Genomic DNA, 14,166 nt, shown 5'->3' on the forward strand with positions numbered 1-14,166 from the left:
TGGTCTCTAATATTTCAGCTTTTAAATCAGTTTTGATTGTATTATATAGAGTGATTAGCGAGGGCACAGTGTAGCAATCACTTTTGTATATACATTTTAATGAGTAGAGGGAAAATGGGATTTTCAGATGTGATTATCTTTTTTTATGACTTATTTTTCTTTGATCAAACCTTTATTTGATATGGCCAGGTGTGTTGTCCTCCTTTACTTGGCGGGGAAAAGAAAATATGTTTTTTCTGATAATGTTTACCCAAAGAGTTGCTGTGATTTAGCGATAATAATGCAGGCTACTTTAGAAACTGCAGTATATTTTATTGGGCCATCCTAGATTCTGGTTAGATGGTATTTACATGTTAATTTTTTTCCTGTAAATTTATTTTATTGATTAGTTAAGATTTCTCATCCTGTGACTTGAGATAGCACTGAACATGTTAATCCTAGAAAACTGATTGACAAAACCCAGGTATTAGCTGTAAACCACGTGTGTTTGTATGTCTTTGATATAGAATGGATGGAATTTGAAATCTGCAAACCATAATATTCTTGATTCTGAAGGGCTGGGCTGTTCTTGTGCTACAGGCTTTCTCTTGCACAAGCCTGGATTTCAGTAATGGGTACATATTATATATCTAAGATGTCTAGGTGATGTGATTAACAGTGTGCATAATCAAAAATAACTTGAACTAATCATGGTGTTTTATTATTTTTATTAATTTAGGTTTTGTGCCATTCTGTTTTCTTAAACTGTGAAAAGGTTTAGCTGTAATTAAGGAGCCTAATGGTTAGTGCAGTGGCCTGAGAACTACGGGAACTGTTTCAGTGTTTCTGTTCCTGGGTCTGCCTCAGTTAGCATTCCTGTTGGGATCTTGGTAGTTACGCTGAGAGCTTCTTCAAATGTATTTTAAAGTCTACTTATTATGAAAATGAAAAATGAAGATAGTTTGAAAATATTATATTATATTACATTATCCCCCCTGTTTACTAAGCTGTGAAAAAGGCTGGCGGTGGGTAATGCTGACACAGCCCTTAAACTTTGAATGGGCTGTGTCAGCATTGCCATGCAGCTTAGTAAACAGGGCGGTACATTATTATTATTATATTATCAATATTATTATTATATAGCTATGTTTGGTATCAAAACTGTTGGGCTACTTTTGGACATGAATTGGGCTGGCAAATTTTTGCCATCTGGCAACTCTGCTGAGCTTGCTCGGGGAGTCCAGGTGTTCGCAGCTGGCAGCACACCACCATTTTCTTTACTGCAGCAGCGCGAGGATGAGGTTTGACGGACAGGGCCTCGGCATCCCTGCCAGGGAAGGTATTATTTTTGGTGCATCAGGGTAGGGGGAAAGGAGGGAGGGAATATGTTGTCCCCCCAGTCCACCTCTGGGGTACCCCAGTCAGAAGGCTGGCCATTCCCCTGGCACACGCATTTTGATAATTTTAGGGAGTATAAAAATCATGCAGAATAGAATCTTAGGTAGTTCATAAAGAGCCTGATAGTGGCTGATGCTGGGACAATGTCTTTGGAAGTCTCTCATTTCTATCTAGTAATCTCCATTTGTGACATGGTGTTGTGGCATCATTCTGCAGCCTGTCAGTCTGTCTTTTTCCTTTCTCTCTGTAGCATTTCCTTCTGTTTTTAAGTCAAAGAATGCATTAACAGATTGGAATCAAAACAGAAAAAAATTACATTACAGTAAAAACAAACAAATTCTGTTAAATATGGTATTATTTGTCTAAATGTTTAACAGTTGGCAACTCTCATAATATTACTGTTTTGCCACCTATTTATTTTAGAGATGTGTAGGATATAAAATGTGATCAGTCATTTTACGGGTCAATATTCAGAAGCACTTGTCTAGATAGCAGCACCTGCTAACCGGAAGTGCCACTGGCCTTGGCTATTCAATGACTTTCAGCAGCAGTATCCAGATAATCATTACTGACCGTCCTAGCACTGTCCCAATAGTTCTGGGGTGGCACATGTGCGAACTGTGGATGGAGCTGGCAGTTATCCAGACAGAGGATATTTATACCACTAATCAGATAACTATTCAAATAAAGAGGCCCTTTTACTAAGCTGTGCAAGATGCTATCGTACGCCTAACACAGCGTTAATGGTGTAATGTAGGATGCACAATATCCATCTGCATGTGTTAACTGCATGGTATTTTCTTCAGAAAGGGATGCAGCATGGTCAGGGAATGGGTGGAAAGTGGACATGGAAGTTAGCATGTGCACATTAGCATGTGCTATCTGGTCACTGCAGGTTTATCACAAGAGCACTTTCACCTCAATAGCAATTCTTTTCAATAGCCACAAGCTAATGGTAACAGTGCACGGCCATTAATGAAATAATGAATAATGCTGCGTTCGGCACCTAACTCTTACCGTTCAGTAAATCCAGACGGCCCCAATTTGACTGCCCCTATCGGACTGACCGTTCACTTGTCTTTTAGATTGTAAGCTCTTTGAGCAGGGACTGTCCCTCTATGTTAAATTGTACAGCGCTGTATAACCCTAGTAGCGCTTTAGAAATGTTAAGTAGTAGTAGTAGTAGTAATTAGAAAACGGGGTATTTTATGGCCATGTTAAAAATATCCTTAGCACGCGGGAAAGACCTGCCTAAGGGCATGCTAAGGCCATTTGTTACTGCAGCTTAGTAAAAGGGCCCCACAGTTAGGACAGAATAATTATTGTCCTAACTTTATCCAGGTAGCTGTCTGCATAGGCGCCAACTCCGTGGGTGCTGTGGGTGCTCGAGCACCCCCAGTAGTCACCCACCAGAAGTTCCCTGCAGGGCGTCCCCCTTCCCTCCGAAATTTAAAAGTCACTCATCTTACCTCCTCGTCGGAGGAGTTACATCTGCAGCAGCAGCCCAGGAAAAAGCATGCAGGCAGGAGACTCAGAGCTGTTCCGTTTGGTCTCTCTGAGCTCTGGTCCCGCCCTCATTTCCTGTTTACGCAAGGGCGGGACCAGAGCTGAGAGAGAGCAGACAGAACAGCTCTGAGTCTCCTGCCTGCATGCTTTTTCCTGGGCTGTTGCTGCTGCTGCTGCAGATGTAACTCCTCCAACCAGGATGTAAGATGAGTGACTTTTAAATTCGGAAGGAGGGAGGGAGATGGGGGGGGCCACCCTGGAACTGGGAGGGAGGGTGAGGGGGCCTGGAACTGGGAGGGAGGGTGGGGAGGGGGTCTGGAACTGAGAAAGTGAGAAGGGGGCCCTGGAATTGGGTGGGAGGAGGGTCTGGAACTGGGAGGGTGAGAGGGGGGGCCTGGAACTCAGAGGCAGTGAGGGAGGCCTGTAACTCGGAGGGGAGGGGAGAGGGGCAGGGGAATGCACCACCTGTAAAAAAAAAAAAAAGAAAGAAAAATTCAGTACCCCCAATTATTTTGAAAAGTTGGCTCCTATGGCTGTCTGGATAGTGATTTGAAATGGCACTGTTCTCTGGATAGTTCAGCCACTCTGTCCCAATGTTCAAAACCTGCCGCAGGCTGGATACCGGGTGCTGAATATCCAGATTTTTTTGACCGCCACAGCTGATGTTTCAAAAGAAATTGCTGACCACCACAACTGAATTTTGGCCATTAAAGTTTAAGCCCTAAGATCACTGAGAGTATCTTACTCTAAATTATCAAAGCTACAAAACCTTAAGCATGGTTGACACTCTGGCAAACTGGATACCTATTTTGTTGCTTCAAGAATGCCCAGGAGATTGGCACAGGGAAACAGTTTCTAAATGATCTACCATCTGAAACAAATTCTCATTTCTCAGATATATGCACCTGGATTCTGCTTACTGTCCCAAGTACAGAAAGAATGATGGCTATTTCTGCTGAAATTGATGTCCTTTTCAAAGGGGTCACTTCATAAGCTGACACCCTTCTTTGTGTTTACTAGGTGTCATGTTAGAAGCAGACAGTGGATTCTTTCTGAAGTGCATTGTGAAATGTAGACAAAAGTGTCCTCCCTAATCAATGGTTCTCAAACCATTCCTTGCTACACAACCAACCTGTTTTTCAGGACATCTATTAGGTATGAAACAGATTTGTGTGCAATGGAGGCAGTGCATGCGGATCTATCTCATACATGTTCATGATCATTCCCATATACCCAGCTTCCTATAAATTCATCACATAAAATGTATTAACATGCAAAATTTGAAGTGAATAGTGTTCAGAAAACAAACGTGGCCTCAATTTATCAAGTGGTCACTCTTATCTATGATCATACTCAAACAGCATTGTCCTTTAGTAAAATGAGGTGTCTTATCAGAATTTACTTAGGGGCCCTTTTATTAAGCCGCGTAAGAATCTATGCGTGCCCAACGCATGCCAAAATGGAGTTACTGCCAGACTACCACGTGGCTCTTGCAGTAATATTATTTTTGGTGCATGTCCGATACACGCATCTGAAAAATATTTTTTATTTTTGGGTGCAAGTGGCATTTGGCACGCGTAGGTCATTTTCGCCTGGTTACCACATGAGTCTTTACTGCTAGGTCAATGGCTGGCAGTAAGGTCTCAGACCCAAAATGGATGCACAGCAATTTTCATTTTGCCGCACATCCATTTTCGGCAAAAAAAAAGGCTTTTTTACAGGTGCGCTGAAAAATGGATCAGCGCGTGCCCAAAACCCGTGCCTACACTACCGCAAGCCATTTTTCAGCGCGCCTTTGTTAAAGGACCCCGTATCTTGTTAATATCCATAGGTCTTAATCCCAGTTAGTGCTGTGCTTCTAGAACATCATGCAAATTGATAGATACAGCAGCAACACATTTATAATTATTCCCTGACTTGGATCCAGGTTTTGCCTAATGCAGCTTCTTCAGGAGGTTCTGACGAGACAGGGCCACTCCTGCTTTGAAACCTGGATCCAAGACGGGGAATATGTATAAATTTGTTGCCGCTGTATCTATCAATTTATATGGTGTTCTTGAATCACAACACCAATTGGGATTGAGACATTTGGATATTAACAAGATAAGTAAATTCTATGAGATACTTCAATATGTTACTAAAGGACAATGCCATTTGAGTGCAACGATAGATAACAGTGACCACTTGATAAATTGAGGACATGTTTGTTTTCTGAGCACTAGTTACTTCATTATTTGCATGATAATATTTTGTATGATGAATTTATAGGAACCGGGCTATATGGAATGATTTGATAGCTCTTTAACCCAGGGTTGTATTGATATATTTAATTACTACTAGTCCCATAATATATTTGGAGATATATATTCATTGTGGATATCCTGAAAACCCAACCGAGGACTATGTTGAATCATTGCCCTAATACACATAAATGTCCATCTTACATAGAATGTAGAGATAGGAATCAGACATCCAGGTTGGGATGTATTCAGTTCTGGCCTTTTCTTAAATACCTGTAGAAATGCACATGTATTTGCAATCAAATACAGTGGGAGAAGCATGTGGATAAAACGAACAACACAAATCTGGCAGCTTCCACGTGGGAATGGTGGTACTTCCACATGGAAGTTGGGATTTCACATGGTGTGGATCTCCGTATGTAAATAGTGGCTTTCTAAAATTGTTGTTTATATGTGTATGGAATCTACCTGTGTAAATGCTGCTATTCACGTATGAAGATGCTTTTAAAAAATAAAACTTCAATTATAGGATTACTGTTGGATCCATCAGATAAGCATGCTTCAACCATTAGGCATGCCAGGCTCAAAATAAGTTAGCCTAATGGTTGAAGTGTGTATATTTGACGGATCCAACAGTAATCCTATAACTGAAGTTTAAAGTGTCTTTTGATAAGAAATATCTATTGGAGCTGGGCTTGTTACTATTGTGGACTATTTTGCCTCCTCCTTTATTAATATTTACAGGTGCTTGTTTAGTAGGATTTAAAAAATAAAAGCCATAGTACAGAGAAAGACTATAACAACTGTTTCTTTGTAAGAAGCAATTCTGTTATTTTTTTAAAATGTTATCCTTTTAAGACTAGCATTTTACTGAGGCAAGGGGGGGAGGCAAAGTGACTTCTCTAAAGCCATTGAGAGAATCAGTAGAGAAGATGAGAGTAGAACAGATAAGTCCATTTACAAAGGCACGCTGAAAAATGGCCTGCAGTAGTGTAGACGCGTGTTTGGGCACAGACAGAATCATTTTTCAGCGCACCTGTAAAAAAATGCCTTTTTTATTTTTGCCAAAAATGGACATGCGGCAAAATAAAAATTGCTGCGTGTCCATTTTGGGTCTGAGACCTTACCGCCAGCCATTGACCTAGCGGTAGGGTCTCATGCGGTAACTAGACAATAATGGTCTATGCATGTAAAATGCCGATTACCACCCGATTACTGCCCATGTGCCAGAAGATAAAAATATTTTCCGGCATGCATAGCAGACATGCATCAAAAATGAAATTACCGCAAGGGCCACACGGTAGCCGGGCGGTAACTCAAAATGTACGTGCATTGGACACACGTAGGTGCCTACGCGGCTTAGTAAAAGGGCCCATAAGAGATTGGTGTGGTCAACAATAGACTGGCTACACACATAGATGCTGTGGTTGGTTAAATAGTGTCTTCACAAACAGACAAAGATGGTGCAATTTTCAGATAAATTGCCTGATTCTGAAAGGATGTTTAGCTATTCTGTGCCTACAGAAAAATCTTTATTGGATAAGACTCGTGAAGGGCAATTCTATAACTGGACACCTGTGTTTACATGCCCATTACACACACAAAATTACAGAATACTAGCACTTACGCACATCAGTGTACACTTTCAAGCAAAATGCTAGCAGGGTCCTTAGGCACTGTTCTGTAAGAATGTCTATAAGTGGCATAGGACTTGGTTCAATAAATAGTGCCCAAATTTGGGTACTGAAGAAATATGCACTGAGCGCTGTTCTATAAACAGTAATCCAAGTTGGGCGCCATTTATAGAATAGTGCATGGCGTTGGGATCTGTGCCCAACTTTGAGCATGAAACCTGGTGTAAATTCTTGCACGTAAATTAGGCATGAATCCCTCAAATTCTATAATACTGCATGCTTCTTTAGTGAATGTCCCCCTCCCATAGCAATGCCCACTTTTCAGTTGTGCCCTAAAAGCTTTGCGCAGGCATCTATGTAAAATAGCACTTAGCAAGATGTGTGTGCAAATCCAAATTGTTGCCAATTAGCACCAATAATTAACTGTTAGTACCCAATTATTGGTGCTAATTGGCTTGTTACTCAATTGCACATGCAAATTGGGAGCATGCCTAAATTTGCATCACAATTTTGAGCGCCATATATAGAATCCAGGGATAGTGTATAAATCCATGGGTGGGCATTTAGCAGGGTTGCCGCTTGACAAGTATAACTTACAGAATACTACTAGTTATGTCTGTCCCTGCTGCATTTACATGACAGTAGTTACACCAACTCTATGGCTGGTGTAACTGTGGATGAGTAAATGTAAGGTGCACTGATACTGTTACACCAGTATTCAGTAATAGAAACTTGATACCCTACTTTTGTTATAGAAAAGGGTCTCACCACAAGGTCTTGGGGTGCCTAAATGGAGGTGCCCAGTTTCAGAATTGTCCCCATAATGTCTTTATATGTCTCACTGAGGTTACTGGGTTTCATGGGTGTCATCATGTGTGCTTAGCCTCAGACCATTGCATTATAGCAGGAGGTGAGAGGGAAGGGGAATGAGAAAATGGATTTTAGTAGCTGTTTTTATTTGTGAGATGTTGTGTTCTCCCTTCCCTTTCCCTTCTACAATGTCTTCCCATTCAGGCTGCCATGGTTTTGATGATCATCTGGCCTCCAACCAAGAAGGTGGCAAGTACAAGAATGTTGTGAACCTGGGGGCCATCAGACAAGGCATGAAGCGCTTCCAGTTTCTTCTAAACTGTTGTGAACCAGGCACTATACCTGATGCCTCAATCCTGGCAGCTGCACTTGATTTGGTGAGTCACTGCATGAATGTTGACTGTATATTTATTTATTTATTTATATGATATTCAATTGCGCCATCTGAATAAAAAGTCTTTAAAAATAGCAATGCTGATGTACTAGCTGGAGTGGAGGAATAGCCTAATGGTTAGTACAGTGGCTTGAGAGCCAGGAGGATTGGGTTCAGTTCCCACTGAAGCTCCTTGTGACTCTGGGCAATTCACTTAAAATTCCATTGCCCCAGGTACAAAATAAGTACCTGTACACTTTGATTGTGACCACAGAAAGGCAGTATATCAAATCCCATCCCTTTTGCTTCAGTGGATTTGCACCAGATTACAGAGTCTTCCATGTTTTTATTGAAAAAGGTTTTTTTTAACAAAAGCAATATAGACACAGCAAGAACATGAACAAGGAGGGAAATGATACACGACAGCAGTATCTATATCAAGACATCCCGACATCATAAACAAAGAAAAAGACATGTAAAATAAACATAAATACAAACCCACTGCAATGTATGCAGACAGCATTACGTAACAGAAGAGCCATCTTGACGTAGACATTGTAGAGCAGAAAAGTTTCAGAGGTTTCCAAATTTTTAGGAAGTGGGCAAGTCGATTAGACTTTTCTGCAACCTTAGCTTCATTTTTGTATATCATGCAGATTTCCACCAAAGAGGAAAGGTAACTTGACTATTATCCTTCCAGTTGCTCATGACAGTTTTTAGAGCGATTGCCAACATAATATCCAGAAGTTTCTTTTGTTCTGGGGAAATTACCTCTTGATACACCAATGAGTGAAATATTATGATTTGGAAAGCAAGGGGAGAGCTAAAAGATAGACTACAAGATATTCTGTTCCATATTACATTCCAATATAGTTTAAGACTGGAACAATGAAACAACATGGGATCAAGAATTTCAACTGCAGAGTGGCATGACCAGCATAAGTTAGGGATACCATTGTTAATTCTAGTCATTTTCACAGGTGTCTGGGAAGTTTTGTGCATTAGAAAAAATAATGACTGTTGAATAGATGTAGACACTACTGGTTTGCTAACTGATGATCAGAATAATAACCATTGTTGTTCAGTTAGTGAGACAGACAGGTCAGTAGATCATAAGTTCTGCAACACACCTGAGCACTGATTAAAAATACCAGCTACCATCCTATAATAGTTAAATGCAGAGTTATCCTTGAGTAACAGTTCTCTGAATAGAAAAATGACAGTAGAACAGTCTTGACTGACTTGTTTCAGTAAGCCTAGGCGAAAAGTGCAGATCTCAGCTGTAAATATCTATAGAACTGAGAGTGCGGTAAGGAAAATTTGGAATGTAATGACTGAAATGGCAAGATATGATCATTATCCATTATATCAGACAAACTATTAAAATACCCAAAGAACTCCAAGCATGCCATTCAAAAGGAGAATTGTTAATTTTGATATTCGAGTTATTCCATATAGGAGCAAAAACAGTTTGAGGAATGGGACACTTCAGTAATTTACCTAAATGTTGCACCGCTGTCAAGGTATCATTAATTATGCTAATATCTGAAGGGTCATTGGATGGAACAGTGCCCATATGAACCTTGAGTGGTAGGGGTTAAGAAAGGATTTGTTCAACAGGGAGCCAAATTGGTGCAAATAAATTAGGAGTGAAGCTTTAAGAATGGTCCGATAATTGACAACTAAGATTTAATGCTAAGAAATGCAGGATCATGCACTTGTATTACAAGAATCCACGGGCATGGTACAGTATAGGGGGTGAAGTGCTTCTGTGTAAGAAAGAAGAACGGGACTTGAGGATGCTTGTGTCTGATGACCTTAAGGTGGCCAAACAGGTAGAAGAGGCGACGGTCAAAGGCAGAAGGATGCTTGGGTACATAAGGAGAGGGATGACCGGCAGGAAAAAAGAGGTGATAGTGCCCTTGTATAAGTCTCTAGTGAGGCCCCATTTAGAGTACTGCGTGCAATTCTGGAGACTGCACCTATGGAAAGATACAAACAGGATGGAGTTGATCCAGAGGGCGACTACTAAATTGGTAAGCGGTCTCTGTCATAAAACATATACAGACAGGCTCATGAACCTCAACATGTATACGCTGGAAGAGAGGCAGGAGAGAGGAGATATGATAGAGACGTTTAAATGCCTCAGTGGTGTTAATGTACAGGAGGTGAGCCTTTTTCAAATGAAAACGCTGGAATGAGAAGGCATAGGATGAAGTTAAAATGAAATAGGTTTAGGAGGAATCTAAGAAAATATTCTTTCACAGAAAGGGTAGTGGTTGCATGGAATGGACTCCCTGTGGAGATCGTGGAAATGAGGACTGTGTCAGAACTTAAGAAGGCATGGGAAAGACTTGTGGGATCCCTTAGGAAAAGGAGGAGTTAATGGTTACTGAGGAAGGCAGACTGGATGGGCCATTTGGCCCTTATCTGCTGTAATGTTTCTATGTTTCTAGGAGAGTCAATTGTCCACCAGGCAGCAGACCTCAATAAAAACGCTTGATTGTAAGAATCAGAAAACTTTAATCCACCCTTATCCTTCATGGCGTTTACATTTTAAGTGTAATACGAGGAACTTAATTGTTCCAAAGAAATCTGGTAAACAACCTTTCAACACTGTTTAAAAAAATGACATGGAAAATTGCACTGGCAGCATACTTGAAAATATAGAACTAAAGAAGAAAGCATCATTTTTATGGAGTCCAATTTTCCCCACCATGTAAGATGAAGCAGGAACCATCTATGTATAGCAGCGGAAAGTACATTAAGAACCTCTGAGGTATTAATTTGAATGGTCTTGTGTATCATTGATTTGAAAATGAGATCTAAATACTGAGGGCCCCTTTTACAAAGGCATGCTAGAATGTTTAACATGCACTAAAAATAAGCATGTGCTAAACATTAGAGATGCCCAACATTAGAGACAGCAAAGCCTTTGACACGGTTCTGCACAAGCGACTGATAAATAAATTGAGTGCCCTCAGTATGGGACCTAGAGTAACTGATTGGGATCGGTTCTTGAGTCGGCTCTTTTTAACATTTTTGTGAGCGATATTGTGGAAGGGCTGTCTGGTAAGGTTTGTCTCTTTGCAGATGATACCAAACTCTGCAACAGGGTGGAAACCCTGGAGGGTGTGAATGAAATGAGGAAGGACCTAGCGAAGCTGGAGGAATGGACCGATATTTGGCAACTAAGATTTAATGCTAAAAAATGCAGGGTCGTGCACTTAGATCGCAAGAATCTGAGGGAATGGTACAGTATAGGGGGTGAAGTGCTTCAGTGTATGAAGAAAGAGCGGGACTTGGGAGTGATTGTGTCTGATGACCTTAAAGCTTCCAAACAGGTAGAAAAAGCGACAGTCAAAGCCAGAAGGATGCTTGGGTGCATAAAAAGAGGGATGACCAGCAGGAAAAAGGAGGTGATAGTGCCATTGTATAAGTCTCTGGTGAGGCCCTATTTAGAGTATTGTGTGCAGTTCTGGAGACCGCACCTACGAAAAGATATAAACAGGATGGAGTTGGTCCAGAGAGCGGCTACAAAATTAGTAAGCGGTCTTGAACACAAAAAATATAGGGACAGGTTTATGAACCTGAACATGTATACGTTGGAAGAGAGGAGGGAGAGAGGAGATATGATAGAAATGTTTAAATATCTCAAGGGCATTAATGTACAGGAAGTGAGCCTTTTTCTACTGAAGGAAAGCTCTGGAACGAGGGGGCACATGATGAAGTTAAGAGGGAATAGGCTTAGGAGTAATCTAAGAAAGTATTATTTCACATAAAGGGTGGTGGAAGCGTGGAATGACCTCCGGGTGGAGGTTGTGGAGTCGAGGACTGTGTCAGAATTTAAAAAAGCATTCTTTCTAAAATGGGACTGCCCATGAAATTTCCAATTATAGATTTCCAGGATCAGCTAAAATGTGTTAAAGGAAATCTTCCACTCCCACCTATGAAGAATATTAGCTTGACCCTGCATTCCAGAGATGAGAAAGTTGAAATAATATTTTAAAATGTACATTTTAAAACAGAAATTCTAGTGTTAGACAGCGAAAATCTACTTAAGCTGGTCTGCTTGCATAGCTAAGGAGCACTTAAATTCACTTGGGGCTCCTTTATTGAAGCCTATGTGGTGGCTTTGGAGAAGTCGGAAAAAGATCAGAGAGTAGAAAGGTTCACTGGCTTTTGTCAATCCTAATTTGCCTATTTTGCCAGGTGTCCACACACTTCCGGTTGCATCAGCTAATCAGAATCGAGGATCTGCCTTAGCCCTGCCCACTCCCCATGCTTACTCTCTGCCCATGCTCTGCCCATCTCTCCCACACCCTGCCCTTTGGTGATGTTGCCAGAAGTGATGTCAGAACTCCATCCAAACAATGCTTCTTTTCCAAGATGGTGGTGCCCAAACATCGCATGATCCAAGATGGCTGCACCTATAATGTCATTTCCTGTGATGTCACAAATCCAGGATGGTGGTAAGTGTAGCATTCAATGTGATGGGAAGGGGAGAGGGTGCCTTAGGAGCCTTTGGATTTCATTATGGTGACCAGTTTTGGGGTTTTTTTGTCATGGTGACCAGGGTTTTTTTTTTGTCATTAGGAAGGTAGGAAGGAGGAGGAAGAAAGGGGAAAGGGTATGGGCTTAATTGTAATGAAGAAATGAGAGCTTTGAAAGGGAGCACCATCTGCCCTTTTTGTGTATGCGGTGAGAACAGAGATAATGAGGTTGGTTCAACAGCCTGAATTTAAAAACAGACAGTTGAAGGGCTGTTAAAAAAAAAAAGACAGTCATGTGATGAGATGGTTGCATTCTTTGCAACCCCCCCCCCCCCCCCCCCCCCCCCAAATATTGTAAAATATATATTTGTTCTGCACAGGGTGAAATAAACATGTAAAACATACTGTGCATGAAAAGCAAATAAAAAAAATACCGCACTGGGTGTGGAGGTACCACACAGAGTATGGAGGTGCACTTAATCCCCACGAGACAAGTACAAGGAAAACAGAGAAGGCATATGATTTTGAGTAAAAAGTAATGTTGAGTCAACTTGTAATAAACATTACTTTTAACTCAAAATCATACGTCTTCTCCATTGTTTGGAAAGAGCCTATCTTCCCCACCACCCCCCTCTGTTTTCCATGAAAAGCAAATGCCTTTCAATAGGGAAAGTGTTTGTAAGAGGCAGATGGGATGGAATTACATGACATTAATTCAATTACACAGTTCAGGAAACAACTTAAGACTCACTTGTTTGCTCAAGCATTTTCATTGTCTCCATAGAAGTGATCATGAATTACAATGTAAACACAGTGCAGACTATAATTTAAGGTTCAATTTTTTTGTTGTGTTAATTTTATTTTGCATGTTTAATACTGTAACCTAAATTAGTAAGATAGAACTGGATATAAATATTTTAAATAAATAATAAATATGTTTTTTTTTGTTTTGTACAGGAAGGGGAGGAAGAGGGGAATTCAGTATGTTGTTCTTAAAAACAGATGGAATTGTGTAAAGCAGAAATTGCACAATGGCACACAAAAAGTTTGTTTTCCCCCTCAGTCTGAAGGCTGAGATGCCTTTTGTTCTTCAAAACTCCCATTGAAAGATAACAAGCTGTGAAGTTCTCAAATAGGAGACTGAGTCATTCACTCTCAGTCGACCATAAAAACACACAAGGGCTGGGAAATAAAAGCAACCAAACAGTAGATGCTCCGTGACTGTAGGGGGTAGTGTCTGTCAACTGATGTCATGTCCCGTCACATGGAATACTATGTTCTACGCCATCTTGAATTTGTGACATCACAGAAAGTGATGCTATGAGTGCCACCATCTTGGATCATGTGACTTTTGGGCACCACCATCTTGGAAAAAGGGTGAGGTTTGGATGGAGTTATGATGTCTCTTCTGGTGAAGCCATCAAAACAGGTGGGTCATGGGTTTGAGGGTGGGGCTTGGGCAGAGAGGAAAGGGCTTGGATGGGAAGTGGGTGAGGCTAAGGCATATTCTCAATTCCGATTGGCTGATGCGACCTGAAGTGAGCATGGTACCTGTCTAAAATATACAAATTAGGTTTGACAAAAGCTGGTGAAACTTACTATTCTCGAGACATGTAGACCTAGATTTGTAATCAATTCACTGTAAAATCAAATATTGATGCAAAGGTTGAATAGAGTGCTGGCCCCCACAATCCAGAGATTCAGGTTTATGGCAGAAAGATCCACAGTAGATT

The 14,166-nt window shown here is 40.9% G+C and overlaps 1 protein-coding gene across 1 annotated transcript in view; it reads left to right on the forward strand.

The window, feature by feature from the left end:
- Positions 1 to 14,166, forward strand: part of UNC80 (unc-80 homolog, NALCN channel complex subunit) — a 417,216-nt gene that overhangs the window by 165,215 nt on the left and 237,835 nt on the right. Inside the window, 1 exon segment of the mRNA XM_030209474.1 lies at positions 7,772 to 7,944. Within this exon segment, the coding sequence (XP_030065334.1) occupies positions 7,772 to 7,944 (173 nt within the window).

The sequence above is a fragment of the Microcaecilia unicolor genome, chromosome 7, assembly GCF_901765095.1.
Source record: "Microcaecilia unicolor chromosome 7, aMicUni1.1, whole genome shotgun sequence".
In the NCBI taxonomy this organism is placed as follows: Eukaryota; Metazoa; Chordata; class Amphibia; order Gymnophiona; family Siphonopidae; genus Microcaecilia; species Microcaecilia unicolor.